The sequence below is a fragment of the Tachypleus tridentatus genome, chromosome 13 (genome assembly GCF_004210375.1).
Source record: "Tachypleus tridentatus isolate NWPU-2018 chromosome 13, ASM421037v1, whole genome shotgun sequence".
NCBI lineage: Eukaryota > Metazoa > Arthropoda > Merostomata > Xiphosura > Limulidae > Tachypleus > Tachypleus tridentatus.
Genome location: NC_134837.1, coordinates 177,430,494 through 177,458,394, shown reverse-complemented (window position 1 = coordinate 177,458,394; position 27,901 = coordinate 177,430,494). Strand labels below are relative to the sequence as shown.

The window sequence follows — 27,901 nt, the reverse complement described above, 5'->3', positions numbered from 1 at the left end:
TCACTTCGAAAATAAATTCAGTGGCAAACACATTTTTACTAAATTTTCAACATGACGTTTCTGACAATGAAAACTTGCAAGTCCTTTGTTTAAGAAATAGTTTTCCAATACGGTTTAATTTGTGGATCAAACCATATGCATTTTTTATTTAAAAAAATTAAAAAAGAAAATTTTATATACCAGAACATAAATTTACACATTAAACAAAAATATTAGAAAACTTTTAAATTTAACGGATGTTTAAGTTTCTTTGTTAACAGGTTTATAAAATAATAAAACTATCAGTGTTTTGTAATGCTTTAGGTCTATCGTGTTTATTGTGTTTACCCACTCGTTTTTTATTAACCTTTTAACAATCAATTTAGTCTTCAGGAAGAAAAAAAATATTAGAAAATAAATTAGCATGTTTGTGGTTAAGAAATTCAAAGCTAAAATGTAATATTTTCAATTGGGAGGGCACCCTGTATGAAACACAAACTAAATAGTTAGGTCAAAGAGCCCAAGGTTCAGGTTTAGCCATTCTTAATGTTAACCTGCTGATGAGAAGGATCGGAATAAGCCAGTAGTGGCCACTTCCTGTACAGGTACTTTTGATATAATAGCAGCATTTGATATAACAGCGCTCTCTTTGCACAAACAACTAATTAATTCACTGCTTTTATACTTTTCAGTTAATCGATATAAAGTAATCATCAAAGTTATTTCTTCATTAATTACGTGAGAAAACGGACCAGGTAAGTCCACCTTTGGGGGTGTTTTTCTTCAAATCCGTAAAATAATATAAATCTATAAAAGGATGATTGTGTGGTAAAAATGACTTACCTACACGGAATTTTGCAAATAGATTTGCAAAATCCTATCACGTCGGTCGTCTCATTGTCAAAGCAGTCTAAAAGAAACACATTTTTTAATTTTCTTTATCGTGATTAGTAGAGGTAATATTGATATAGTTTCAATTTTTATGGTATTTATGATACAGATTTACCTCTAGATGTCACTAAAGTACCCTCAGTTTTTTGTGCATGTGTATTTATGGTTTGTTTTGTTTTTGTTTTTTATTTCGCGCAAAGGTACACGAGGGCTATCTGCGCTAGCCATCCCTAATTTAGCAGTGTAAGACAGCTATTCATCACCACCCGCCGCCAATTCTTGGGCTACTCTTTTAGGCAACGAATAGTAGGATTAACCGTAACATTATAACGCCCTCACGGCTGAACGGGCAAGCATGTTCAATGTGACGGGGATTCGAACCCGTGAACCCTCACATTACGTGTCGAATGCCTTAACCAATCTGGCCATGCCAGGCCTGTGTATTAATGGATATTTTATTCTTATGATGACTAGTTAGTCCCAAACGAAACATGTAAATTTTGTTGTTTTATTTTATAAGTATTGCATGTTTAAGTACTTGTTGATATTTATAATATTACAGACACATGAATTTTTTATCCATATTTAGAAAGTAAGCTATTCTTATCCATCTCCCCTATTTTTTATTCAGCGCCACTTCATGAATATTATTCTCACACTTTTCGTGCAAATATCTTGTTTCTGTTCATATTCGAGAGGGTCACGAAACACGCGAACATAATATTCCTTTACTGGGAATAAAAAAAACATGTGGGAGTGAGAAGATGGGATGACAAGGGTCAGTAAAATGAGTAAAAACCATCAGACGATTCAATAGTTCTAGTGAATGTATCGGAAAGTTAATCAAAAAATTAGTTTACAAATACGTCTCAATAAAAAACAAACACATAAATTATTAGTTTCTAGTATATCTTCGTATGGTGTGAAAATACTTTCATAAATTAGCCTTTTTTACATCGTTTAAAACACATTTCATCACTTTTATGTATCACGATAATGACATTCACTAACTAATGGAAATTCATCATTTTAATAAGATTTCTAAAGTTGGGAGGAAGACAATAATTATAACGGTTTTTAATGTAGTTTTAACTATTTTAGATTTCTTTGTTTTTAATTATCTATTTTGAATTATTTCACAGTGGCTACGCGGCAAGCTCGAGATATTATAAACGCTAAAATTCAGAGTTCGACCGTCACAAAACAAACAGTTATTTAGAGTGAATGAATTTTTGTGAGCCGTTTAAAACATTCTGCAAATAGGTTGAAAATATAGTTAATTAAAGTTACGTCTTGAACACGAGGAAAATCGAACCCCTGATTGTAGGGTTGTAAACCCGGAAATAAACCGCTGTACTAGCGGGGTACGTTGATTTAAATAAAACTTAGGTAAACTTACGCTGTCTAGAGTGTCATACAATAATCGGCAAATCGTTTCTTATGATGGTTGTTACATTCGTTTTCAAAATCTGTTTGTTTGTTAGTAAGCACAAAGCTCCACGATAGGCTATCTGTTATTTGATCACTGTGGGTATCGAAACCAGAATTTTAACCTTGTAAGCTAAGAGTACCCACCGAGGAGGTTTTTTTTTATTTAAAGAAAATTACTCCCACAGTGGCACAGCATTACGTCTACAGACTTACAACGCTAGAAACTGGGTTTTGATACTTGTGGAGAGACAGAGCACAGACAGCTCATTGTGTACCATTGTGCTTAACTACGAACAACCAACAAAAGAAAATTAATGTTAACCATATTTTAAAAGAACTCTGTAAATCACTTATTGCTGCTAAACCAACTTTTTAATGGTTGAGTTTTGATTATTTTAGTTGGTTGAAGATTTCTAATTCTTAACACTTGTTACAAGTAATATATTTGAACGAATAATTATATATCCAATCATTTGTATTTAATTATAAACATTTACACATCAAAATGATACCTATATACTTTACGAACATATTAACCCTTCTTACTTTTCATAGTATCGTAGCAAACCTCAATGTTTTCAACTCGTTGTCTTTCGAAAGTATAAGGGTATGTATCACTTAAAATTCTATATTCTCCATCACGAGTGAAGTGAAATATACATCCACAGTGGTGTAGACTTTCGTTAGCTTCGCATTCTGTCTGGCAGAGCTAAAATGATAAAACCTAATCTTCATTTACCACTAATTAACTTTTTCCGTCGCGAAAGACTCGGTTTATTTTTAGTTTTTTATTCAATTATTAATAGACTTCAAATCATTTAAAATTAGCTATAGAAAAACGCTTTCTTGGTTTTTGCAAGTCTTACTTAGTTCAGTACACTTAATGAATTAAAAAAATTAAGGACATATTAAACGTTTTTTACAGGAGCGTATGAAAAATAAAATAACAGTATCAGTGAATTTTTTGTGGCCATATTACTATAAAACAAATGAAACAATAAAACAATAAACAGAGGCAACAATGAAAAAGATAAAACGTCTTTAATACTTTGTATTATTTGAAAAAATATATAATAAATTATATCTTCATTTATAAACATTTTTTTTTTGCAAAATAAGCTGCTCATACAACTTACTGCCACATAAGATCACTAAAACATATTTTGACACCGCTAGAACATCTTATTACAATTTGGCGCTGCTAGAACACTTTACTTCAGTTTTGCACTCTTAGAATATCTTATTACAACATGCCACGGCTAAGCACTTTACTAAAACATGACACTGTTAGAACAATTTAACGCATTTTGACACTTCTGAAACACCTTACTACAACTTGACACCACTGGAGGACATTAATAACATTTCAGTAAATCGAAATTCTAAGAAGTACTTTTGCTCTTTTCAAAACAATACGAAAAGTTCACAAGAACGAGAATTAAAAGTTTAGCTAAAAGACAAAAATATTTCACTGATAAATAGCTTTTGTTTTCAAATACTTTACTTACAAATTGTGACAGAATTCCTTTTCTGAATGAAGAACTTCCTATAGCGTTGTAGTCCATACAGTTTGTCGTGTATGGGGGTGGAAGTTTCACGGAGGTTGTCTAAAATAAATACGTAAATTATCAAATAAAAATTTCTCCACAAAAAGAATAATGCCATGACATTCTCTTTCATACATAAATCACTATATCACATACCACAGAATGACGTTACTTATCAAACTAAGTGTTCACGAAATACTGGTAATTTACATGTTACTTTGTTGTGTTGATTGTCTTATGACTATACCTTATTGTTCAGATATTGTACTTAATGGTACACTGTGATATATTGAAGACACACGAGCTCTGTGTAATCGCAGTGAAAATAGCACTGTAAAATTATCTGTTTAGCAACAAACATTTAATACAAACGTTAAACTAGATTGCTTTACGATGGACAAACATTTAATACAAACATTACACTAGATTGTTTTACGATGGACAACTGGTAAATTTAAGGATTTACTCTAAACTTCTCGGTTTCATTCGCTGCAAAGGACGGAGTGCAGATAGTCCATTGTGGATCTACACTAATAAATAACTACACTAGGGTACTGTCAGTAAGAGGACGGAGTGTAAATAGTCCATGATGAAGTCCACACTAATAAACAACTCTACCAGGTTGCTGCCAATAGGTTGACGGAGTGTAGGTATACATATAGTCTATTCTGAGGTCTATACTAATAAACAACTACACTAAGTTACTGTCACTAAGTGGACGGGGTGTAGGTAATCTATTCTGAGGTCCACACTAATAAACAACTACACCAGGTTACTGTCAATAGGTAGACGAAGTGTAGGTAGTCCACTGTGAGGTCCACACTAATAAACAACTACACCAGGTTACTGTCGATAGATGGAAGTTGCATAAGAGATGTAGGTACATAAACATGTATTGTTATAGTGCGTTTTGTTGAAGACGTATGTACTTAAGTCTCGTGTTCTTATATGACATTGTACGGGAGATGAGCGTATTTTAGGTGTGTGTTTTTTCTAATGCCCTGTGTGAGAGATGTAGGTAATTTGATCGCGTGTTGCACTTTTAAGACACATGCTGCTCTATTATATTGGAAATGTGGGTAGTTAAGTTATAAAATCTTGTACTTTATGGTCTGTTTCCCGGATTTGTTTTCTTTATTATATTACTTGAATTATTCCAATTTTTTTATGTTAAACAAATTATGAGTAGGGTTTCGTTTATTAAAAAATCAATCGATGTCTACAAAAATGTTTGTTTGAGTTATGAAAAAAACAACAACTAACGTTTCTTGGAAACGTTTCGAATCAAGGAACTCTTACTTGAGATATAACGAAGCTCTGAACACTTCCTGCGTGAATTTCGAAAGTCTCGAACCTCGAGTTTGGTGCGATGTCAGGAGGATGAAAAAATATATGTACCATGGGAACAAGCAGGTAATCTTCCTCATTGAAAGCTATGATTATCTTTAGCTCTTTCTCTAAATGGCATAGATATTTATTAATTGGTTTATATAATATATCTCAGTAAAATTTCATCACTAGAAAATGAAACTCCCTTGAATACTACACTTATTGAGTGTTTGGTCTTGATCTCAGTGTCTCAGTAATTCGCTAATCCACTGTTTTGGAGTATGAACTTCGCAAATTGGTTGTGTTTCATTGAAAATTAACACGACTCAGAGCCCAAGAACGCCATTACTCATTTCTCTGTCTTTAAAACAAATACTAAATCTAGTTAATTATTCACTAAAAGTAATCACGTTTTTATCCTACGTCTTATTTATCTTTCCGTCTCCTGTTCCTCAGTTAACTAAAACTACATATCGAGCATTCAGAATCATTAATATAAACTCATATGGTTTGAAACTTTTTTTATTGTGTTAAAACATTGTCTTCTTTTTAAGCTGTAAGAAGTTTTAGTATTCCTGTTTCTTACAGTAATGCAAGTATGACTATTCAAACACTTGCTTCTTTGTCTTTTACGTAAATGGTTTGTATTTTTTTTAGTAACATTCAATATTCTCGATTATTATAAAGATCAGAAAAAACATACCTTTCAAGCTTAAATCAGGAAACGTTGATTCGTACAGGAAGGATCCAACTCTCTCGCTGGCCAAACCCCAGTCAGCATTGAACGTGAAACAGTTGCCAAATAAGGAATCATAATAATGAGTCGAAAACCTGCATAGTTTAGACTTTATTTTAGTTTGTTGTATTCTAAAGTGTACGAATATTGAGCGTAACAAAAGTTAACTCAAAAACAAAACAGTACAGTAAGTGTTCTGTAAAACTTTGGCTAAATTTAGATTCATTTTATATCATTTCAATATATCAGTTTTATTATAATTTAAATAAATAGTTTCACAAATTACAAACTGACAAATTTACGACATTACAAAAAGAGAATTTTTTGTAACTTACAGAAACAGTCTTATAGCATTACATAAAAACAGTTGTATAGTATCACATAGAAACAGTTCTATGGTATTACAAAGCTGTGGTCTTATAGCGTTATATAAAGACAGTTTATAGTATTTCAAAAATGTTTTACAGTGTTAGAGATATAGTTTTATAGTATTACATATGGACATTTTATAGCACTACACAAATTCATATTTATAGCATTACACTAATATATCCTTGCAGCGTTACAAGGGGTCACTTTTATAACATTAGCTGGTTGATTGTTTCGCGTTTACTGGTACAAAGGAACTCGGCTAGCTGCGCCAAACAGCTTGTAAAAAGTGTAAAAGTAAAATGTAAAAATAGGTCAAATTAGAACGAAAAATTGTCCAAACTTCGGGTAAGAATATTTACATCTCATTTAAAGGGCCAATAGCTTGTAAAAAGCTAAAAATACAAGGAAGCTGGACAGTTTCACCATCTCCAATGTCAAGGGTATACCCGTGGAAAGGACATGTCTGAAATAGTGGCGTCGCTTAGTGTTGTAACAACAGCACGACAGTAAAATGGGCTATTGTGACCTGAATGTTACAAATCCCACACATTGGTGTATCAGTCCCAGTGAAAAAAAGACGATTGGTTAAAAACTGTGACTTATACTTAGCCTAGCCACGACAACTTCCTTATTTCTATCCTTACGAAAACAAGATGGCCAAAGAGAACATAATGTTTGATCTGAAAAAGCTTGTTAATAAGTTGTTCACTCTAAGTCGACTGCCAAATGGCGAGAAACTGAGCCTTAAATATAGGACCGTAGTACATATATATAGACGGACTTACCTATGGGGTCAGCGAGCTCGTTCCCCTATGCAGAGCTGAAACCCCAAATGGTGAATGAGGTCCAGCATCTTCAAGACCGAGGTTCTAGAAGAAGTATAGACCATAGACCCATATTTCGGTTTGGATCGAATGAGAGCTCGATAGATCATGAGCATAGAACATTAATCCATTCTCAAAGAGGTGGAAGAGGACATGGAGGACTTCAGTGCCCTTGTATACTTGACACGTAGTACTTGCTTGATAAGAGGAATGAAGGTCAGCTTATGGTGAAAGATAAACCCCAAGAAATTTGTCTCATGGACTCCATTGGTGACAAAAGTGCATGCAAACGGTTCTCAAGAATGAAAAGGTAAATCTGTTTGCTGTGGTCTACTTCAACACTTGATTGGGGACAATCTGAAGCTGCCATTCAGTAAATCTCAAATTCAGCGACCAACATGAGATGTGGAAATCGTCGACACGGAGCACTTTTGCAAAAGTAAGAGGAAGCTGTTAGTGACAACATTAATCTTGATACTGAAAAATATGACACTCAAGACACAGCCCTGAAGGGCTTCAAATTCCTGTGGAAAAGGATGGAAAGTGTTGAACTTATACAGACTTGGAATAGCCTGGCTATTTAAAACGTTCTGGATAAAAATGAGCAAATGGCCAAGTAACCTATATGAGTGGAGATCCTGCAAAAGTCTGTAGCTCTACGTAGTGTTATAATCTTTCTTAAGGTCAAAAAACGCGAAAATAAGATGTTTCAAGTCAAGTCTTGTGGTCCATGGTGGAGCGCTATTGATGGAACCAACACTGAGTTGGCGAGAGAAAGTTGTTTGATTTGAAAAATCAAACAAGATGAGCATTAACCATCCTTTCTAAAATCTCACAGAGACAGCTAGTCCAAGCAACTTGGCAATAATTAGAAGGAATCTTGTGATCTTTTCCAGGCTTAGAGAAAAGGAGGACAATAGTCCGGGGCCAAGCATCAGAAAAAAACATTCTCTTACCAGATTTGGTTGAAAACAACCAGAAAAATAGCAAGAGAGGCAGGAGATATATATCACAGAATTTCATTGTGAATATCATCAGTTCTAACAAATGTACTGACAGACCAATGAAGAATAAATCTGAGTTCCACCAGTGCAAAGGGGCGGTTATAGTCATAGAGACGATCAACATAAAATGAAAAATACGATTACTCAATACGAGAATTGATAACCAAGAAGGCAGGGGAAGAAACAGAAACACTGGATCATGAGAAATGTTCTCACCAAACGTATCGACAATATTCTGTACATCAGCAACTTCCTAGCCACTGGAGAGTAAGATGGAAAGAGGATAGAAGTCATATCTCCTACATACTTTCAGAATATTTCCTCAAACTATTTTGAAACTGGCGGTAGTAATGATTTCTTTGGTTTTGAGTGAGCGTGGGACCACTGATAAAGGATGTGGTTAGAAAGAGAGAGATACCATATGAAGGTATCCCAGGATTATTTCTGAGCCTTCCTTGCCTCCTGGCAAACAGAACTCCACCATGGACGAAGATACCATGGAAAACATGCCAAGGATTTAGGAATAGAATGAGCAAATGTCTAGATCAGGGGTGTGCAACATTTTTCGTCGGTGGGCCATATAACCAACTTCATCAATCAAGCGGGGCCACTTAAAAAACAAGCTTATTCGTGCACATGCACAATAAATTAAAAAAAATTCTCAAAATGCAAGCAATAATATTTTATATTTTTGCATGAGTGATCATTTTAGTGCGACACTTGAAATTTAGAGCTTGTCAATATCAGCTTTGACAGAAGTGGTTGCCACTCTTAACTGACTGGTCAAATGTTCATAAGTCAGCTGACTTCTACATTTGGTTTTGATGAGCTTCATTTTGGAGAAAAATTGCTCACAGCGGTAGGTGCTACCAAAAAGGGAGGCAATTCTTTGTGCATGACGGGACAAATTGGGAAACTTTTCACGTACACAGAGTTTGTAAAAGTCTAGCAAACTGTTTTCAGAGAATTTCCTTTTAGTGTCCATGTCAGCCTGCAGTTCAATAAGTTCCATTTGGCAATCATCAGGACTGTCTTCCACTGCCAAATCAAAAGGTTGAGCGAACAATTTCAATCTAATTTCAGTTTGTCTGAAATCTGGAAATCTGTTTGCAAACTCATCACGCAGCTTTTGTACACTGGTTCCATATTTGGTGCAATCCAGATTAGGAAATTCCAGTTTCCTGGTTGCAAGACATGTAAAATGGGTCAATATGGCTCTTCTCAACTGAACCTGGAAAATTTCCAATTTCTTCTCAAAAGCACAAATATGCTCAAACAACTTATTCACAAGTTGACTTTTCCCTTGTAGTTTTAAGTTTAAATCAGACAGATGCTGTGTAATGTCTGTGAGGAATGCTAAGTCATTCAGCCAGTTCTCATTGCTCAAGAAGTCCACATTCTGACGTTTGCTCTCCATGAAGAACTTAATCTCCTCTCGCAGATTCCAGAATCGCTTCAAAGTAGCAGGTCTACTAAGCCAACGTACAGCAGAGAAGTACAAAACATCTGAATACTCACTGTCCAGCTCATCTAAAAAAGTTTTAAATTGTCCATGATTTAATCCTCGTGTTCGAATATAATTTACGCATTGGACGACATTTTTCATGACTTCTGCAAAATCCAGAACTTTGGTGCACAAGCTCTCTTGGTGAATAATCCAATGGCTTACAACTACGTCTTGTGCTCCAATTGCAGTTAGAAATTTCTTGGTGAATCCATTTGTCCTACCTGTCATGGAAGGAGCACCATCTGTTGTAACACCACATAATTTATAAGGATTCAGTTCAAACTTTTCTACAACCTTAAGCACTTGTTCACAAATATCCTGTCCTGTGGTTGTGGAGGAAAGGCTTGCCATATCTAAAAACTCTTCGAAAACATCAAAGCCTACAGTAACAGCTCTGATGAAAATGACAAGTTGGGATGTGTCATTGATATCAGTGCTTTCATCCAAAGCCAGACTGAAAGCTTCACACGAATTCAATCTCTCTTTCAAAGTTTCTTTGATGTCCTCTGAAAGATCTTTTGTCCTGCGTAAGACAGTAAAGCGGTAAAGGCTAGTTTGCTCCACCAAATATTTTTTCTCTGGACATGCATATTCTGTGAATATTGTTAAACAATTTTAATAAATTCTCCATCACTGAAAGGCTTTCCTTTTCTGCCATACATTCACAAAGCTTAAAACTCAGTTTTGTCACCAGTTCTGAATTTTTCTTGAAAGTGGTAAAAACACCTTGTTGCTTTTCAATGGATGTTTTTAAATGTTCAATTTTGTCCTTTCGTGCCTGACCAACAATTTCATCAAACTGGGAGGAGTGCTTAGTTGCGTAATGTCGCTTAATATTGTACTCTTTCATGACTGCAATTGTAGTTTGACAGACGAGGCAGACAACACCTTGATTATGTGGGACAACAAGATATTTTGTGCACCATTCACTGTTGAATAACCTTCCCTCATCATCAATTTTTCGTTTCTTAACTGCTGACATTTTACTAGCCCTGAAATCAAAACAAAAATTATTCTCACGAAAATAGCAAAGTAGAAAAAACATAGAATTTATTTACACATGGAACCTCTTATGGACAGAAACACATGTTTCTAAATTGGCATCCCGATCATAGCCTTCCAGTACTTAAATTAATTGAGAATAGCAAAATACAGTGTGACCTCGCCTATTCGCGGTTCGCCATTCGCGGCCCCGCATATTCGCGGGTTATGCGCGAACTGCGATTTTGTAGGTCACAGAGACTGAAAGGGCTTTTCGAGGAGATTTCTGTTGTATTTACTCAATCAAGCCGTTTTTTTCAATTGTCGTCTTCACGAAACAAGATTGGACTGCTATTGGCTGACTGCCTCAACTTCCCCAACAACGCAAACGGCAAAGCACAGCCCGGTAACGCACGGTACAATTTAGTGAAATACATAACAGTATGCAATATTGCTACATTATTACTGCATCAATGAGTATAAGTATCATTAGTGTTTGGGAAGCATTTCATATAGTATATAATCGCATACATATACGTTTTAAAACTGCGTCCAATATTCGCGGTTTTTCGCTATTCGCGGGAGGGTAAAGAACGTAACCCCCGCGAATAACGAGGTCACACTGTACATAGAATCAGATGCATCTGAAAGCAAAAATTTTAATAAATTCAGTAAAGTCACAACAATATGCTAAATAATAATCAATTTACCTTCAATCTCTTGTAGTAACTGTAAAAGGTAATAAAAGTTTCACCAATAATGAATGACGGACAGCAGAGGTTAGGGAAAATTGTCGCCAGCGGGCGAAGGCGAGGTTCAGGACATGACGTTGAGTCGTAGACAATAGTGCTAGTGCACGTCACCTATTCATGCCCTAAGGAGGCCGACCAATCGAATTCGGCCTGCTCCTCTCTAGCAAAGATAATTTTAGAAGTTTGTCGAGTCGAAGCCTGGGAATCCCGTAGGATCGATGCTTTTAAAAAATATTCCATTTGCGTTGGATTACAGATCAGGCCACATGGTTAGATTACAACAACTAGGGCCACACTAAATGGCTTGGCGGGCCGGGTTGTGGCCCGCGGGCCGCCTGTTGCACACCCCTGGTCTAGATGATACAGTCAGTCACTGCTCCCATGCAGTCATCTATTGATGGAAGACAGATGACAAGGTAATCAAGTTCTGAGAGAGCAGTGAATGATAACCAGTTGGCCTGGTTTCCAGCTTCCACTGAGGCACTCGGTCGGGTGTTATTGCCCACAGCCAATCTTCCACAAAACAATAGAACAATGATCATTGCCTTGTAGATCACTGTAAACCATCCAAGAAAAGCGAGAGAAAAGTGAAGGGGAACAGATAAAGAGATCAATGACAGTAAAAGACTGATCATATGCATAAAAATAAGTATAAGATCCAATATTAAACAGAGAAAGATTGTGATTCGAGAGCATACACTCTACAGAATGACCCCTCACATCAATATCAGCACTACCCCAGGTGTTCATTAATATCCTCAGGACTAAAAATATAGACATAGCAACTCTTCAGCAAAAGCATCAAAGTCTGATTGATCATATGTCTCTCCAGGAGACAGCTAGAGAGAACAAATAATGATAGTACAACTCAAAGAAACACGGATGGCGACGGCCTCTAATGGTTATCGAGCTGCACAGACAGGGCTGGCACGTGCTGGTTGACCAACAGCGCCACCTTTCTATGCTCTCGTCCATCACACAACCTGCGATCTAATGTGAAAAAAACTGCAAAAATGTGACTGTATCAGTAGATTTCATAAATGTTTCCTCTAAAGAAAGATATAGAGGACGATAAAAATTAGTCAAGGGCATAATGTCATCCAGATTGGAACGGAAACCCCTGTATAAAGGTGGCCGTTTTTACTTAGATGGAGAACAATTTGGTTTACGACCACGCTATTTTTCCTTATTAAAAGCAGGTCTGTCCACCTCCATGAATCATGCCCCCGATCTAATTAGCAAGTATCTGTCAGTAGATGTAGGTTCCAGTGACTGAGGGCGCGAAGGAATAATCATTCTTCATCTCGGAGCCAAAGACGGAGGACTCGAGCAGACATCAAAAGCTGGGTCCAAAAGAAGTGTACCAGGGCAGTTACTGAAAGGAATGGTGGGGACACAGACAGAAGTAGACATGGACTTGTCAACTCATTTATCCATAAAGGGCAAAAGACTCTTCACATGATTTGAGAATGACTCTGTTGGAGGCACGAAAATATTAGTCTGCACTCCCACTGTAGCAGTAGAACGTATGGCAGCACCATGTGTCCGAGATGAAGTTGGGGAAAGTAATTTCCGAGCAATGGGGTAAGAAATGTTATTAACGTTTTTTAAATGCTGTATCTATTTTTTCTCCGCCTATCAAGGACAAGAACGAAAGTAAGAGAGCGACTACTTTTAACACAGTGAGAGCTCAGTTCGCACTCGTAGGTGTCGTGATCTCTGCTACTGCAATGATTGGACCACTGGCACTGGAAACTCTGAGAGTGTTGGCAATATATGACCTGCCTTTCACTTGACAATGACGGGTGGATGTGGTAACGTAAACGTCAAAATTAGGTCAGTGGTAGAAATCATAATTCCATCCTTACAAATGGAGATACGCCTCTGCAGAAATTCTTTGGGTATAAAAACCAGCAAAGATCTCTGACTCTGAGATGTTCTTCAAGTCTTTCTCAACAATAACTCTTCGTGCAGAATCCAAAGTAGCATATCCCCAATGGCCTTCGAATTCAAGAGAAGTTCACTGTGTTTTGGGGTAGATGTTTCCACCAAGACGTTTCCGGAATGTAGCTTCTTAACTCTCTCAGGAGAGTTAGCAATCTCCTTTAATCTTTTCTGAATAAAAAGGGGAACATATGCCCTAAAGGTTTGTGTGACAAAGAATGCAATATAAGAAAATGAGAAACAGGTGTAGAATAAGGTAAAAACTGCAGTTCAGTTTTCAAGACGTGGTCGTTTACTAATGAGCTGTTTTTTCTTTTGCTTTATTTTTTTATATGGATTTAAGGGATCCATAATGAAAGGAGAAGGACTGAGTGCCAACTGATCCCACCCATCACAGAGTTCTACTGGAGGATGCATTAAAATGCCAAGGAATGACACTGCAGCAACGCCATGGTATCGTGAGCACCATATCCAAACACCAGCATCAGCCACAATGCCCACAACATCCGTTGAAAACGTTCAGCACTAATACTCAATTTACCTTAGCCCAACAGGACCAGCTAATTGACCTTGGGGGGCCACGCCGAAGCCATCCGTCTACAGAAATTTAAGACCAGCGTGGCTTGTTTAAGTTAGACTCCTCAACCACCATGATTCTCTCCCCTTTACGGGTCGCAACACACGATAAACACGTGGATGGATGTACAGATCCCAGAGAAGGTAAACTAAAAGTACAGAACCTTCTCTGAGAAGTCCTCTTACCACGTACAGGAATCCACTTCAGGTGGATATAACATCACACATATATATTTTTATATCATGTATAGATACAATCTTATAGTATTACAGAAGTGCAGTTTTATAGTACTACATAGAGTTAATTTTATAGAGTTACAGGAGTGTAACATAACATTACACAAAGATATGTTTAATAGTATTAGAAATGGATAGTTTTATAGCGTTGCACAGAGACATTTTATAGTATCACAGAGGAGCAGTTTTATGAGCTAAACATAAATATTCTATAACAAAGAGATGCAAATTTTATGGCCTTACAGAGGGATAGTTTTTTATATTTTTACAAATAAACTGTTTTATAGCATTACAGTATTAAAGCAGTTCTATATTTTCACACATAAATAGTTTAGTAGCACTAAAAAAAATAAGTCTTTATAGTATTACGTAGATATAACATTACATACACAACATTATGCGTTACAGAAAATTGTTTTATTACATTACAAAAATATTTTTATAGTCTTAGAGGTATCAATTTAATAGTATTGCACAAAGAGAATTTTGCTTTACACACGAAGAGAGTTATAGCCCTATGGCGTGTCAACTTCAGATTATTAGCACGTTATTATTTTTAAAATTAGTTGTATATGACATTCAATTTTCTGATCAGTGCAACATACATTTTTAGTAAGTTATATTGAGATATTTTCATATTTAGCATTTTATTATTATTAGAAAAAAACTTCTAGTAAAGCTGCAAGCAAAACATGTCCTTATACTTCTATGAACGAGTGATGTAAAATTACATTATGTAACACAAATTTTGTTCCTGGATAGTATGTGTTATTTCTTAATTGCTTATGTTGTACAAGTACAGAAAATGGTCATTATTCCCTTTAAACTTTCCTTTTGTGACCTGGATAATGAAATTTAGAAATTAACCTATTTTCTGTGTAAAAACGGGCAAATTTGTACATTTTCGTTTGCATAAGGTCTGAATAAAACAACATATAAATCAAGATTTACATGTATTTACACTGAATTTATACAAAAATGTTTAACAGTGAGTAGTTTTCGAGATTTGCGACTATAATATAAATCACTTTCACGTATTAGCCCCCAAATATCGTCTCCCACCATGTTTTTGTTCTACGCTCTTTGGTAGCGGCGTTCAAAGTCGAGTACATCTTGGTGGAAGCGTTCGCCTTGCTATTTTGAGTATGCTCCTATGTTCTTCTTGAACTTATCAAGATGAGCGTCAAGGATATGGACTTTCAGAGACATCCTGCAGCCCAATTTGCCGTATTTCTTCACCAGAGCCTCAACCAGTTCGACATAATTTTCGGCCTTGTGATCGCCAAAAAAGCCCTGAACCACTGCGACAAAGCTGTCCCAAGCTTTTTTTTCCCTTTCTACTGAGCTTATTGGGGAATTTTGCGCCCTCCAGGATCTTCTTTATTTGTGGCCCATTGAAGACACCAGCTTTGAACTTTGCCTCAGACAGCTTAGGGAAGAAGTCTCGAAGGTACTTGAAGACTGCAGACTCCTTATCAAGAGCTGTGATAAATTGTTTCATGAGACCCAGTTTCATGTGCAATGGTTGGAACAACAACTTCTGGAGGTCCACTAGTGGCTCACACTTGACATTGTGCCTCCCCACAGAGAACTCGGTTCGTTGTGGCCAGTGCTTCCTGTTGTAGTGAGCTGCGGTGTCCATGCTGTCCCAAAAGCAAAGATAACAAGAATGCTACCATTTTAAAGTATCCGATAACTTCCCAGCCATACTCATCATACTTCAAGGCTTCTAACAAGGTCTTGACACTGTTGTATTCCTCTTTGAGGTGCACCAAAATATATTTAAATTTTAAAATGTTTAAAATTTGTATAATATAAAATCTTACTATTCAACCAAGCAAAAATTGTCCCCCTTACCTTCTAGGATTTTTTTTGCAGTGCTTGCAGGTAAAATGAGGTGCTCAGGGTTTGTCTTAATCCCTGACAGGCATGCCGGAATACCTTGCAGGCTTCACACATTTTAGCAGATACTATCACAGAATACTTTTTCACTCTTGTCTTGATAAATTGGCCATATACATAGCAGAATGCATCTGGAGAATGCTTGCAGCTTTTTGATGCCATCTCTGATAAAATCAGATAGGTCTATGTGTTCACTTAGGCAGCGAGAACTAAACTGAAGTGGTGAGTGGTGAGCCCCCTGTATATATATTACCAGGGAAAGTTCTAGAAAATTCTAAAAGGTTCTTGAAAATTCTCGTGGGTTCTACATATTCTAGAAAGTTCTTGAAAATTCTCTATCAGCTACTTATTACTGAATCTACCTGAAATGTTCTTGAAAAGGGTAAATTTAAAAAGTTCATTATCCAGGTCACAAAAGCAAAGTTTGAAGAGAGAAATAGGCCTTTTCCATTTACTTTAGGCATAAGCAATCGGGAAATAACACTTTCTGCCCAGGAACAAGAAAAAGTAAACATTTTGTTACATATGTTATCAACACGTAATATCAGAAGTGGTTTTCTCATATTGTAAATAGTTACCTGTCTATATAAGTAGTGGTAACCAATAATAGATAGACAATAAACATTGCAGTGTATACAGTGTAGTAAAATGTTAACAGAAGAAATAGAATACGTTAAACTCATTTGTAATTGGATAGTTATGTATATATTGCTATACATTAATTCTTCCTTGTGCTATTATGTAGGGACGTTGCACATGTTATCCACCTACTGTCTTGTTTGTTTGTTCTTTAATGCAGTGTTTCAATAAGCATAGAAAGGTTGTATTTGCAACCACGTTCTAATTACAGTGAAGTTCCAACTGTAATATTTATTGTTTATCTATCATTGGCTGGTAATTCATGTGTCAAACTGTACTGAAACATTTCACCAAACACAAACTTTTTGTAAAAAAGCAAACTTCAAGGGGTAATGTTTACGCTAGAATATGATTTTTTTTCATAAAACTTATAAAATCGGGTACTACTTTTGAAACTATGGCACCTCAGTGAAATTGGTTAACGCCATTGTTATGGATTTTTAGTTATCATGTAACAAAAGAAGCAGGAGAAAGAAGAACAAGAGATTCAAACCTTCTGCTATGATGTTTACAGACATTACCAGAACTTGTGACTCAGTCATTACATTGATACGTGTTATACAAGGAAACAGTATATACTATTGTAAGGTTCTGATTATTTACTGAGGAGATATTTGAAATACCATTTTGATGAACAATCCGAACCATCCTTACATAGGCAGTGACACGGCCTGCCTGATGACTGTGATTGATGTTATGCTGTAATTTTTAGCTTCTTTAAACAAACAGAAATCTGATGACAAAATTTTGGGGTAAAGATAGGTAGAAATATAGAAAATTTACTTGCAAAGCCCGTATCCTTTCATAAAGCAGTGATGGATCATTGATTCAGATGAAAATCCGAAGCTTATTCGTTCATCGTAGGTCAGTTTCTCGTCCATGGACCTGCTCCAGTTTAACACAGTCTTCCACTCCTGTAACATTGTTGTCACACACTTACTTCAGTCGTCTTCGTATTTTTTTATTATTAAAAATTTCAATAATATTGTCGAAATTTGTTGTTATTTGATTTATTTGAATTACAATTCGAGTGAATGTAAACCGTCAAATGATTGAATATTTTAAGACTAAAGCAATAAAAATTTGCACTAATCATTCACCAATTAAAAAGAAATAACAACAATTACAAAGGAGTAGCCCTCAGATCATAAGTGTTGGCGTCTACTAAATAACGCTTTGTATTTGTGAGGCTAATAGTAATAATTATATTTCTTATTACTGTGTTTTACACAGCATGGATCGTGATATGTTTGTAGTTTATTTCACGACACACAATACATTTCAGACCACGTATTTTCCAACAGATAGAAGAGAATCAGAGAATGCAACCTCGTTAGCAGGTTGCTAATTTACAATCATGTGAATAACGTAATAGGATTTTGTTTTGTTTTAAATTTCGCGCAAAGCTACACGAGGGCTATCCGCGCTAGCTGTTCCTAATTTAGCAGTGTAAGACTAGAGGGAAGGCAGCTAGTTATTACCATCCACCACCAACTCTTGGGCTTCTCTTTTATCAATGAATAATGGGATTCACCGTCACATTATAACGCCCACACGACTAAAAGGGCAAGCATGTTTGGTGTGACGAGAATTCGAATCCACGATTCTTAAGTTACGAGTCGAGCGCCTTAACAACCTAGCCATGTAGTAAGAAGGACTGAAGTACGCTTTTTAAAACATTACTCATGGTGTTTAGATAATCAGACGATCTAATTATTTAAGTTTCCAAAACTTTATCTAGTAATGTGACAATTAAAATTCAAGTTTCCGAAAACTGCAGAATATTCAAATATTATTAAGAAATGAATTTAAAAGTTTGGATTATAGAAATTGAAGCTCCCAATATTATGGAAAGACAAAATGTAACATTATTCCACACTAAAGCTAATCTTGTTAAAACACTTTACTGAATTTCGTCTTAAAATTTCTAAAGAATAGATTAAGGACAGAAGAATTAATTTCACTAGTTTATAATGCACATAAAAAGCGTAATTTAACCGAGGAAAACAGTCTATAATTTGATAAAACAAAACCAAAGTTATAGATCCTCACCAAATCATCTTCTTCAGGATGGTTGCATTCTTTTCCTTTCAGACACAAAGAGGAAATGTTGTACCTAAGAAATCAGAAAGAAATTCACATCATGTTAATAATGTATTACTTGCGTTCGTTTTGATACAGTGAAATACATTACAGTTTCAAAAATATTTTTTCTGTCTTTATTTATATTTGGATTCTCAGATTGCAATTTATAAATGTTTACATTTTAGATGAAACTTCTTAGTGAAAGCTAAGTGACATGAAATTTCTAACTAGTTAATACGAAACTAGGTTTTGAAAAACATTGTTATGACATTTTTTCTATCTTAAGTAATATGTTTCGTACAATATTTTATTTTTCAGGAAGTAACTATTTTAAATTTTACTTAAAATTCCACTTTTACGTGTCCAAAATGTTATACAACGACGACTCACGCATACTCTGATTAAATGACACCATAAGTTTATAACTGGAGATACCGTATTTTCCGCCTAATAAGCCGAATTTCTGGCCCTAAATTTTGGACCTGATTTTTGGGGGTCGGCTTATTGGCCGATCACTCCTTTCGAAAATTTCTTCTTCTTAGGAAATGTTTCTTTTTTTTTTAAATTACCATAGGCGGTAATTTTGTCCCATCAGCAAAGCACGTTAAGACTACAGTGAAACGTTGTTTCTGGAATTTCATTGGCTACCTAATTACAGTGAGTGGAGCCAATAACGAATGACATATTGATTTCATCTCTGTCTCAATACGACACGTTCTGCTTTACTACAGAACGCCAATGATCACACACAACATGCATGCTGACGCTGAAACGACACTAAGAAATCATTTTGAAGAAACTTGTCACTTCTTAAAAATGGCTTCGGCTTATTGGGCGGTAATAAGCAAAAACCCTCATTTTCAGAGCTGAAAATTGGCCTCGGCTTATTCGGCGATTCGGCTTATTAACCGGAAAATACGGTAGTTAAACTCTAATCGGTTTGAGGGCTCGGCATGGCCAAGCGTTTTAAGGCGTGCGACTCGTAATGTGAGGGTCGCGGGTTCGCATCCCCGTCGCGCCAAACATGCTCGCCCTTTCAGCCGTGGGGGCATTATAATGTTATGGTCAATCCCACTATTTGTTAGTAAAAGAGTAGCCCAAGAGTTGGCGGTGGGTGGTAATGACTAGTTACCTCTAGTCTTACACTGCTAAATTAGGGACGGGTAGCACAGATAGCCCTCGAGTAGCTTTGTGCGAAATTCAAAAAACAAACAAACTAACTAATCGGTTTGATATGTGCAATCAAAAATGATATATATTTAATTGCTTCAAAATAAACCAGCTAGTCTCCATAGAATATTTCAGTGTGAAACTTTTCTTGCACGGTAGGTTTCAGGAAAATAAATTGATCTTACTTTCGCTCTATTTTTATCAATTATTTAGATAATCAATTATAAACCTGAATGAGAGGTAAATTTAACTCTAAGATAATTTTATTGCTTTGTTTAGGCTCTACGTTAAATAATGTTCTGTCGGCTTTGTGCCTTCAAACTTATCGCTGATCTACCCAGAGGGCTAACTTTTTTTTTTTTTTTTACTTTCTAATAGCACTAAAGACGTTTTAAAACTGAAATATTAACTGTTCGGAGGTCAAACAATTGATGAGAAAATGTAATCGAACTATACTTCAAGGGGAGTGTAAAATATATGTTGAAATGTTTTTTTTTTTAATATTACAAACTAAATTATTGATTCACTTCAAGTAGCAACTTTAAATCGGAATGCTTTTTGTATCCCAATATGTTTTTATGTAGCTCATCATAACTCGTACCTTTCTGTTACAAAAATTATTAGGCACTCTTTTTCACTGAGTTGTAAAAATAGTTTGCAGGAGTCTGGAGTTATAGTAAACAGTTTGTAGAAGTCTAGAATCCATTTATTAATATATTGACTTTAAAATGAAATTTAAAAAATGGACCAACGATAAGTAATCTCAGAAAATTTCCTCATAAAAAATGAAACTGCAACCTTGCAGAATTTGTGGTCACTAATTTGCTTATTTGGAATAGTTCTTATGCATCAACCTTTCTCAAAGCTACACAAAAGGCTATCTGTGCTCTGTCCACCACAGGTATCAAAACCCGCTTTCTAGAAGTATAGTTTTGCAGACATACCGTTGTGCCATTGTATTGTAAAAAAAAACAAAAAAATCTTTTGTTAGCATTTTGTTTTTTTACACTTCTTGTGTGATACTTAAATATAGCACAGGTTTGCTGCGAAACAGAAGTTTCCATTGCAGGCTTGTGGTTTTACAAACACTATTTCAATGGGCAATAACATCTTCAAATAATAAATATTAATTTATAAAACTAGAAGGTAAAAATACATAATGTGTCTATTACTCTTGCAAAAAATTATATGAAACCGGTGTGTTAGAAGCTTCTCGCACAACCACTAAAAGAAACTTGTATATAAATAAGGATACGGAATAACTCTCTAAAAAAAAGAGAACTAGTTTACTGTAAGATATCTGAGGAAGAATACGTTTATATCAATCCGTCAATGTTTAAATCTTAAGCATAATCACGACGAAATAAATCCAGTTTTAAAATATACCTTCAAGTCCAGCTCTACATAATATTTATACAAAAGGAATGAATAATTGTCTCTCTGGCGACCATATTTCTATATCCTGAAACAAATTTTCCTTACTTAACTCCCAAACTTTTGTCGTCTGCTATCTTGATCTATAAAAACCAGTTAATTTATTTTTGTTTTAGTGCTTTGACCATATTATGTACTGAACGCGAATTTAAGAGCTAATTATAGAATCTTATTTACTGTTTTTTTTCATTCTGGTCTTGAAGAATAGTTTGATTTGTTTTGAATTTCGTGCAAGTATAACCCAGTATAACCCGTGGGCTACGTTTTTACCAACGAATAGTAAAAATGGTCGTCACATTATACCGCCCCAGCAGTTGATAGAGGAAGCATGTTCAGAAATTGGATTCAAAACCACGACTCTCAGATTACGAGTTGAGAGTCTTGGCCACCTGATAATGCTAGACTTCTAAAAAATAGGCAAGCTCATTCAAATTAATTTTGATTTAAAAACACTTGCAATATGTATCTCTCAAACACGTTATCATAACACTTTGTTCAAAATTGCGATATTTAAATATTTGATATTTTGATATTGGTATCTTCAGTGCGAATGGTGTCTTGAAAATGCACTCAAATCAAACGGCAAGGCCAAAGCCTCCTTGGGTTCAAGTACAGCCATTTATAACGTTAAACTATCGACTAGAGGAAGACAGCCAACCAGCAGCACTCTCTGTCACAAGAACTTTTTCTGGTGTAAAACTTAATGAAGGAACTAACTGATAATCTTATAAAGCACACACAGCTGAAATTGTGGGACTCGTTCAGGTGGATAGCGGCGCGAATGTCAAATATTTCAACTTTCAACACTGCAAGCTTCTAAAATAAAACAGCTTTTGAAAAATTTCTTGCCGTCAAACATTCGTCATTTTAATTTCAATGGATCTCGTGATAAAAATGAATTTCTCATGTTTTAAGTGATACTTACAGCATATTTCCCTTTTTTCTTCTTTTTCTATAAAGCTTTAAAGTTTTTTTATTTTATTCCAATTCATCGAGGTTTTCAGTATTATGCATAATTCATAACATGATTTACATACCTCACAGAATATATTTAAATGTACATAGTTTTAACATTATACTTACTTCATGTGGACCAGGTTCCTTAGAATAATAATCTTACAATTAACTTATTTAATAATATGTTTATTCAATTCGTCACATTTGACAAAGATTATCTTTCACAAACTTTCTATTTGTTTATGTCTCAGTGCAAGAAATAGCTTTTATTAAAAAGTTATTGAAATTAAATTTTATGTTTAGACGAAAGGCTCAACGCAACCTCATATGTGTCAATTTTATTTTGTTTTTGTTAGGATACATAAATTATACATTGAGGCCAATGTAATTGGCTATTACCAAAGACAACTAATATTGTCTTTTACCCGTTGATACTGTGGTTGATTTACTCGTTCGTTAAGAAGGCAAGGTTTAGTGATCAAATAATAATTCTTACACTATTTTTGATGTGTTGTGATATGATAAAATTGATGAAAAATTATACCTCATCAATTGAACAGTTGTTAGAAAACACTTAGCTAATATAAATATCATCTCAATCACTAGTGTGTCTGTCATCATGTCCAAGTTAGGCCTAAAAATCCATGTTACTGTCCGAAAATTTTTACAGTGCTTAATCTAGCAATGTGTTGTTGACAAGTTATTATACACTCTTCTTTAGTTTCACTACCAAGTTTTCATTGATAATTATATCGATTTTGAAACTTGAAGTTCTGATATTACGTTCACTTCATGTTGCTTGTACTTTAAATTCTAAAAGGCGATAGATAGTGTGTTATTCGTGTACAATATATTTGTTTACATAGTTTGTTGGGAGATTCAATCAACGTTTTGTTCGTAATGTATTTTGTTTTTAAGAATCACATACGTTACATTTATTGTATTGAAAGAACACTGAACTAAAAATCTCATCTAATTTGTGTAATATATAACTTATACTGATATTACAATAAGTTTTGAGAAAATGTGTTTTTAAAACGAGGGTAATCCAACCGTTGTTTTAACACCGCGCTTGATACTGCTTGATTTTCACACGACAAATAATATTGACTTGCAATGTTAAACTTCTCTTATTACGATAGGTATACAGTGTACTCAAAACGAAATCCAAAACTTGTTTTTGATATTATACTCAGTATTTCATGTAAGTCTTTTACGATTCATATCAATCTCTATATTCTGATACTCTATGCAAAATAGCCACAAATTTATATTATCATATCTTTGATGACTCTTTCTAAAACTTCTAAAGTTAATTAACCTAAGTATACTAAACAGTGTGGAGACTATGATAAATAGCAAATGAAGGTAAGTAAATCGAACTGTTTATATGAAGGAGTGATACAAACTTTGGTCGTATAAAATTGTCATTTTCATAATTAATTTCTTAGAATTAAAAATAATTGAATAATACATTAAATAAAAATGTTATGCATATGTTCCGTCAAGGTTATCACACATGAATAATAAATAATCTAATTATATGAAGTAATTTAGATGTTAGCTGGTGCCTGGAGAAACATTTCACGAAATTAATATAAACATTGTTAATGAATTCGACTCAAGTTTTAGTTTGTTAATCGCCAGAATTTCTTTCATACTGGTATCTAGTTTGTTGTTGGAAGTACATATTATGGTAAAGTTGAGTTTTTGAGAATTTTCATCACATTTTTGACCTAGATGTTTGAAGAACTACTAGTAGACAAGTATTAGAATTGAGAAACGCCTTCATAAGAAGCTCTGAAAAGCGTCCAAACGTCGCGTGGTTTATCTCACATAATCTCGTCCACATCGAGAAAAAAACATATTCATAACGGACACACAAGTGTTGAAGTTTATCAATTCTGTCCTTTATATTGAAAAAAATATTCGTAATCCTTAATGGTTATTTTAAGACTATACGCATTAAAATTTTGATTTATTTAATTCCAAGATTATTTTATTTCTCATTATAAATGGAAACTGACATTAAATGTCCATATCCTATCAATATGGGATACTGTTTTATTTTCTTCAAATAAAATGTCAGTTTAGACACATCAATACATGTGTGTTTGTGTTTTTCTTATAGCAAAGCCACATCGGGCTATCTGCGTAGTCTACCGAGGGGAATCGAACCCCTGATTTTAGCGTTGTAACTCCGGAGACATACCGCTGTACTAGCGGGGTGCCATCAAAAGATCCCTTGAGAAGAGTGTACACTTAACTTGAAAACGTTTTAAAATACTGCTAGTTAATGAAAGATGTTTGTTTATGGAAAAGCGCAAAGCTAAACAAGTGACGAGGCTCGGCATGGTCAGGTGCTTAAGGCATTCGACTCTTAATCCAAGGGTCGCGGGTTCGAATCTCTGTCACACCAAACATGCTCGCCCTTTCAGCCGTGGGGCGTTATAAAGTTACGGTCAATCTCACTATTCGTTGGTAAAAGAGTAGCCCAAGAATTGGCGGTGGGTGGTGATGACTAATTGCCTACCCTCTAGTTTTACACTGCTAAATTAGGGATAGCTAGCGCAGATAGCTGTCGTGTAGCTTTGCGCGAAATTAAAAACAAAACAACTGACGATCTGTGCTTTCCGTGCTGCGGGTATCAAAATCCGATTTTTAGTGTTATAAGCTCTCAGACTTACTGTTGAATCATTGGGGCAATAAAAGATTAAAATCATTTTTAACAAAATATTTTTTATACTTTCTATTTCCTCAGAAAAATGATAAAACGTATGGCAACATGATACGCTTTATAACACAACATTAGTCAAATTATTCTTGTAATTAATAAGTATGAAACTATCAACATGACTATACAATCCTGTTTACACTAGTTTATGACCTGTTCCTACTTCTACGGCCCTCCAGTGGCTCACTAGTACGTCTGCGGATTCACAACGTTAAAAACCGGGTTTCAATAACCGTGGTGGGCAGAGCACAGATAGCTTCTTCAATAGCTGTGTGTTTAATTCAAAACGACAAGAACTTTTAGGTGATATCTAGACTTATTAATATCTAAGTTCAGAAAAAACATTTTGAAAATATTCTGTTCTTTGCTTATAGATTAAATACAACTATAAGGTTTAAACATAGAACAGATAATACAAACGTTAAAACCGATACACAATTAAAAACATTTCTAAAATATGGACTCTACACGTTTTTCGCGTCGAAACATGTAGAACCCACATTTTTGAAATGTTTTTAATCGTGTATCTATTTTAACGCTGCGTGTTATTTATTTATTATTTTAACGTTATATACAAGTAATAATAAAAATGATATCTATGAGGTTTGTCTACATATTTTAAAAATAAACAGATTTGTTGTTTTACGTTAGAGATAATAAAGATTTCACCATATCTATGGTATTTGACAGGCTTAAAACTCATAGTACAGTACAGTACGTGGTGACATAAAAACAAATTTGCGAGACGAGGTGTCAGGGTGTTAGTCACTTTTGATCCCATAGCATCGTTATATGTTTTATAATAAACAGTATCATTAAATACGTATTCCTATGCGAATTTAACACGTATTCGTATTTAAATGTTTCAAGAAAATTTGAAAAACCTGCCATTTTCTGGTCATAGGTACCTCAGTTTGGAACTGTTGGTTTATTTAGGACATCTGTTCTTATAGATTTTTGATAAAACATACACATTATCCCAGTAAGAACCAACCGATATAAAACCTTTATAAGCTAAATCACTAATAATATCATCATATTTTTTATTACTTTTAGAAATTTGTCGTGTAACTTATCCTTCTGCTTTGTTTGTTTGTTTCATCTCTCTCGAAGTTACTCGAGAACTATTTATCTGTGCTTGCCCCTAATCTTCAAGTGATAGAGTACAGGGAAGGCAGCTAGTCATCACCACCCACCGCCAACTCTTGGGCTACTCTTTTACCAACGAATAGTGGGATTGACCGTCACATTGTAAAGCCCCAACGGCTAAAAGGGCGAGCATGTTTGCGGATTCGAACCCGCGACCTTCGGATTACGAGTCGCACGCCTTAACCCACCTGGCCATGTCAAGCCCCTTTATAAAATGTTTTAACCACAGAAAAGTTCAGTACAGCGCATTGTCCTGTAAAGTTCGAACTTTTCTGAAGAAATAGAAGTTATAACCGCAACAGAACGTTACTCATTTTATTAGTGTAAAATTGCATAACGGGACACCAGCAGTCTGCCCACCAAAAGCAATCGAACCTTGGATTTCAGCGATACAAAGGGTTGGAATTCATGATTCTACTCGCCGGGCTAATACTTTAACAAATTACGTTATATATTCTGAAATTTCTCACGATTTCAGTTTTAGCTTATTCAGTGAAGTTGGGGTTACTCATATGAAAGGCCCGACATGGCCGGATGGTTAAGGCGCTCGACTCATAATCCGAGGGTCGCGGTTTCGAATCCCCGTCACACCAAATATTCTCGCCCTTTCAGCCGAGGGAGCGTTATAATGTACGGTCAATCCCACTATTCATTGGTAAAAGAGAAGCCCAAGAGTTGGTGGTGGGTGGTGTTAACTAGTTGTCTTTCCTCTTGTCTTACACTGTTAAGTTAGAAACGGCTAGCGCAGATAGCCATCGTGCAGCTTTGCGCGAAGCTATAAAAATCAAACAAAAACAAACTCATATGAGGACGTCATCCGAGCCCAACAAAAGCAGGAGTGAGAACTCTTACAGCAGAAGGAAGACATCCAGAGATAACTTATATTTACCTTTCAGAGCTGCAGATTGTGATTGCTGGGAAAGCTAATTCCTCTTCATCTTCCTCGTACACGCCTAATTTAGTGGAATATTGTAGATAACGTTGAGTAAATGGTGCAATGTGAAACCAAATATATGAAATTACACACACAATAATCAAAATAAATCTTAACGCCCACAACACGTATTTATTGATATAGATTACAATAGCCATCTTATCATACTGAGTTCACTGTCATCTGGCCGCCAAGTGAAGCGAAATCACACGTGCAGGACTTTTCTTGTATGTTATGCAATTGTTACCACGTACATGCACATTATATTATAATACTGTGTATTACAAATATATATTATATTAATGTGGTATATGTAACGGTCCTGAGTAATAAGTAATTTCTGGTTGCTAGAACTTCATCTTACATGTAATTAAGAGAAAAAGTTGTAATGTGCATATATTAGTTTGTTTAATAACCGTAATTACTTTCCTACACAGTAAGATGTTAAAGTTATGTGTATATCATGATAATGAATTACTCGTAATTGATTTTATAAGTCACTACAAGAAAAACTAAACAGCCTTTCCTTTGCAAGTCTCGAGTTAATACAAACTTCATAGCCCCAGCATATAAGTGAAATAATTGAAGAGAACATTAGTTTCACTTAACTTTTATAGTTTGATAATAAAGTTAGAAAGAAAACAATATTTACTCTCCAGATAAAAAACAACCAGTTTTCGACCTTTTCACCATAGGGAAGGCAGCTAATTTGTTTTTTTTTATTTCGCGCAAAGCTACTCGAGGGCTATCTGCACTAGCCGTCCCTAATTTAGCAGTGTAAGACTAG

The 27,901-nt window shown here is 35.2% G+C and overlaps 1 protein-coding gene across 1 annotated transcript; it reads right to left on the bottom strand.

Moving 5' to 3' along the window:
• Positions 1-512: 512 nt before the first annotated feature.
• Positions 513-27,300, bottom strand: LOC143236386 (epithelial sodium channel subunit gamma-2-like). Its single transcript, XM_076474650.1, has 9 exons — positions 27,070-27,300; positions 18,704-18,767; positions 17,435-17,565; positions 5,881-6,008; positions 5,148-5,305; positions 3,810-3,908; positions 2,848-3,010; positions 823-889; positions 513-576 (listed from the first exon to the last, which is right to left on the bottom strand). Exons 1-9 carry the CDS (start codon positions 27,270-27,272, stop codon positions 513-515), a joined length of 1,077 nt encoding a protein of 358 aa, XP_076330765.1. The 5' UTR covers positions 27,273-27,300.
• Positions 27,301-27,901: the final 601 nt, after the last annotated feature.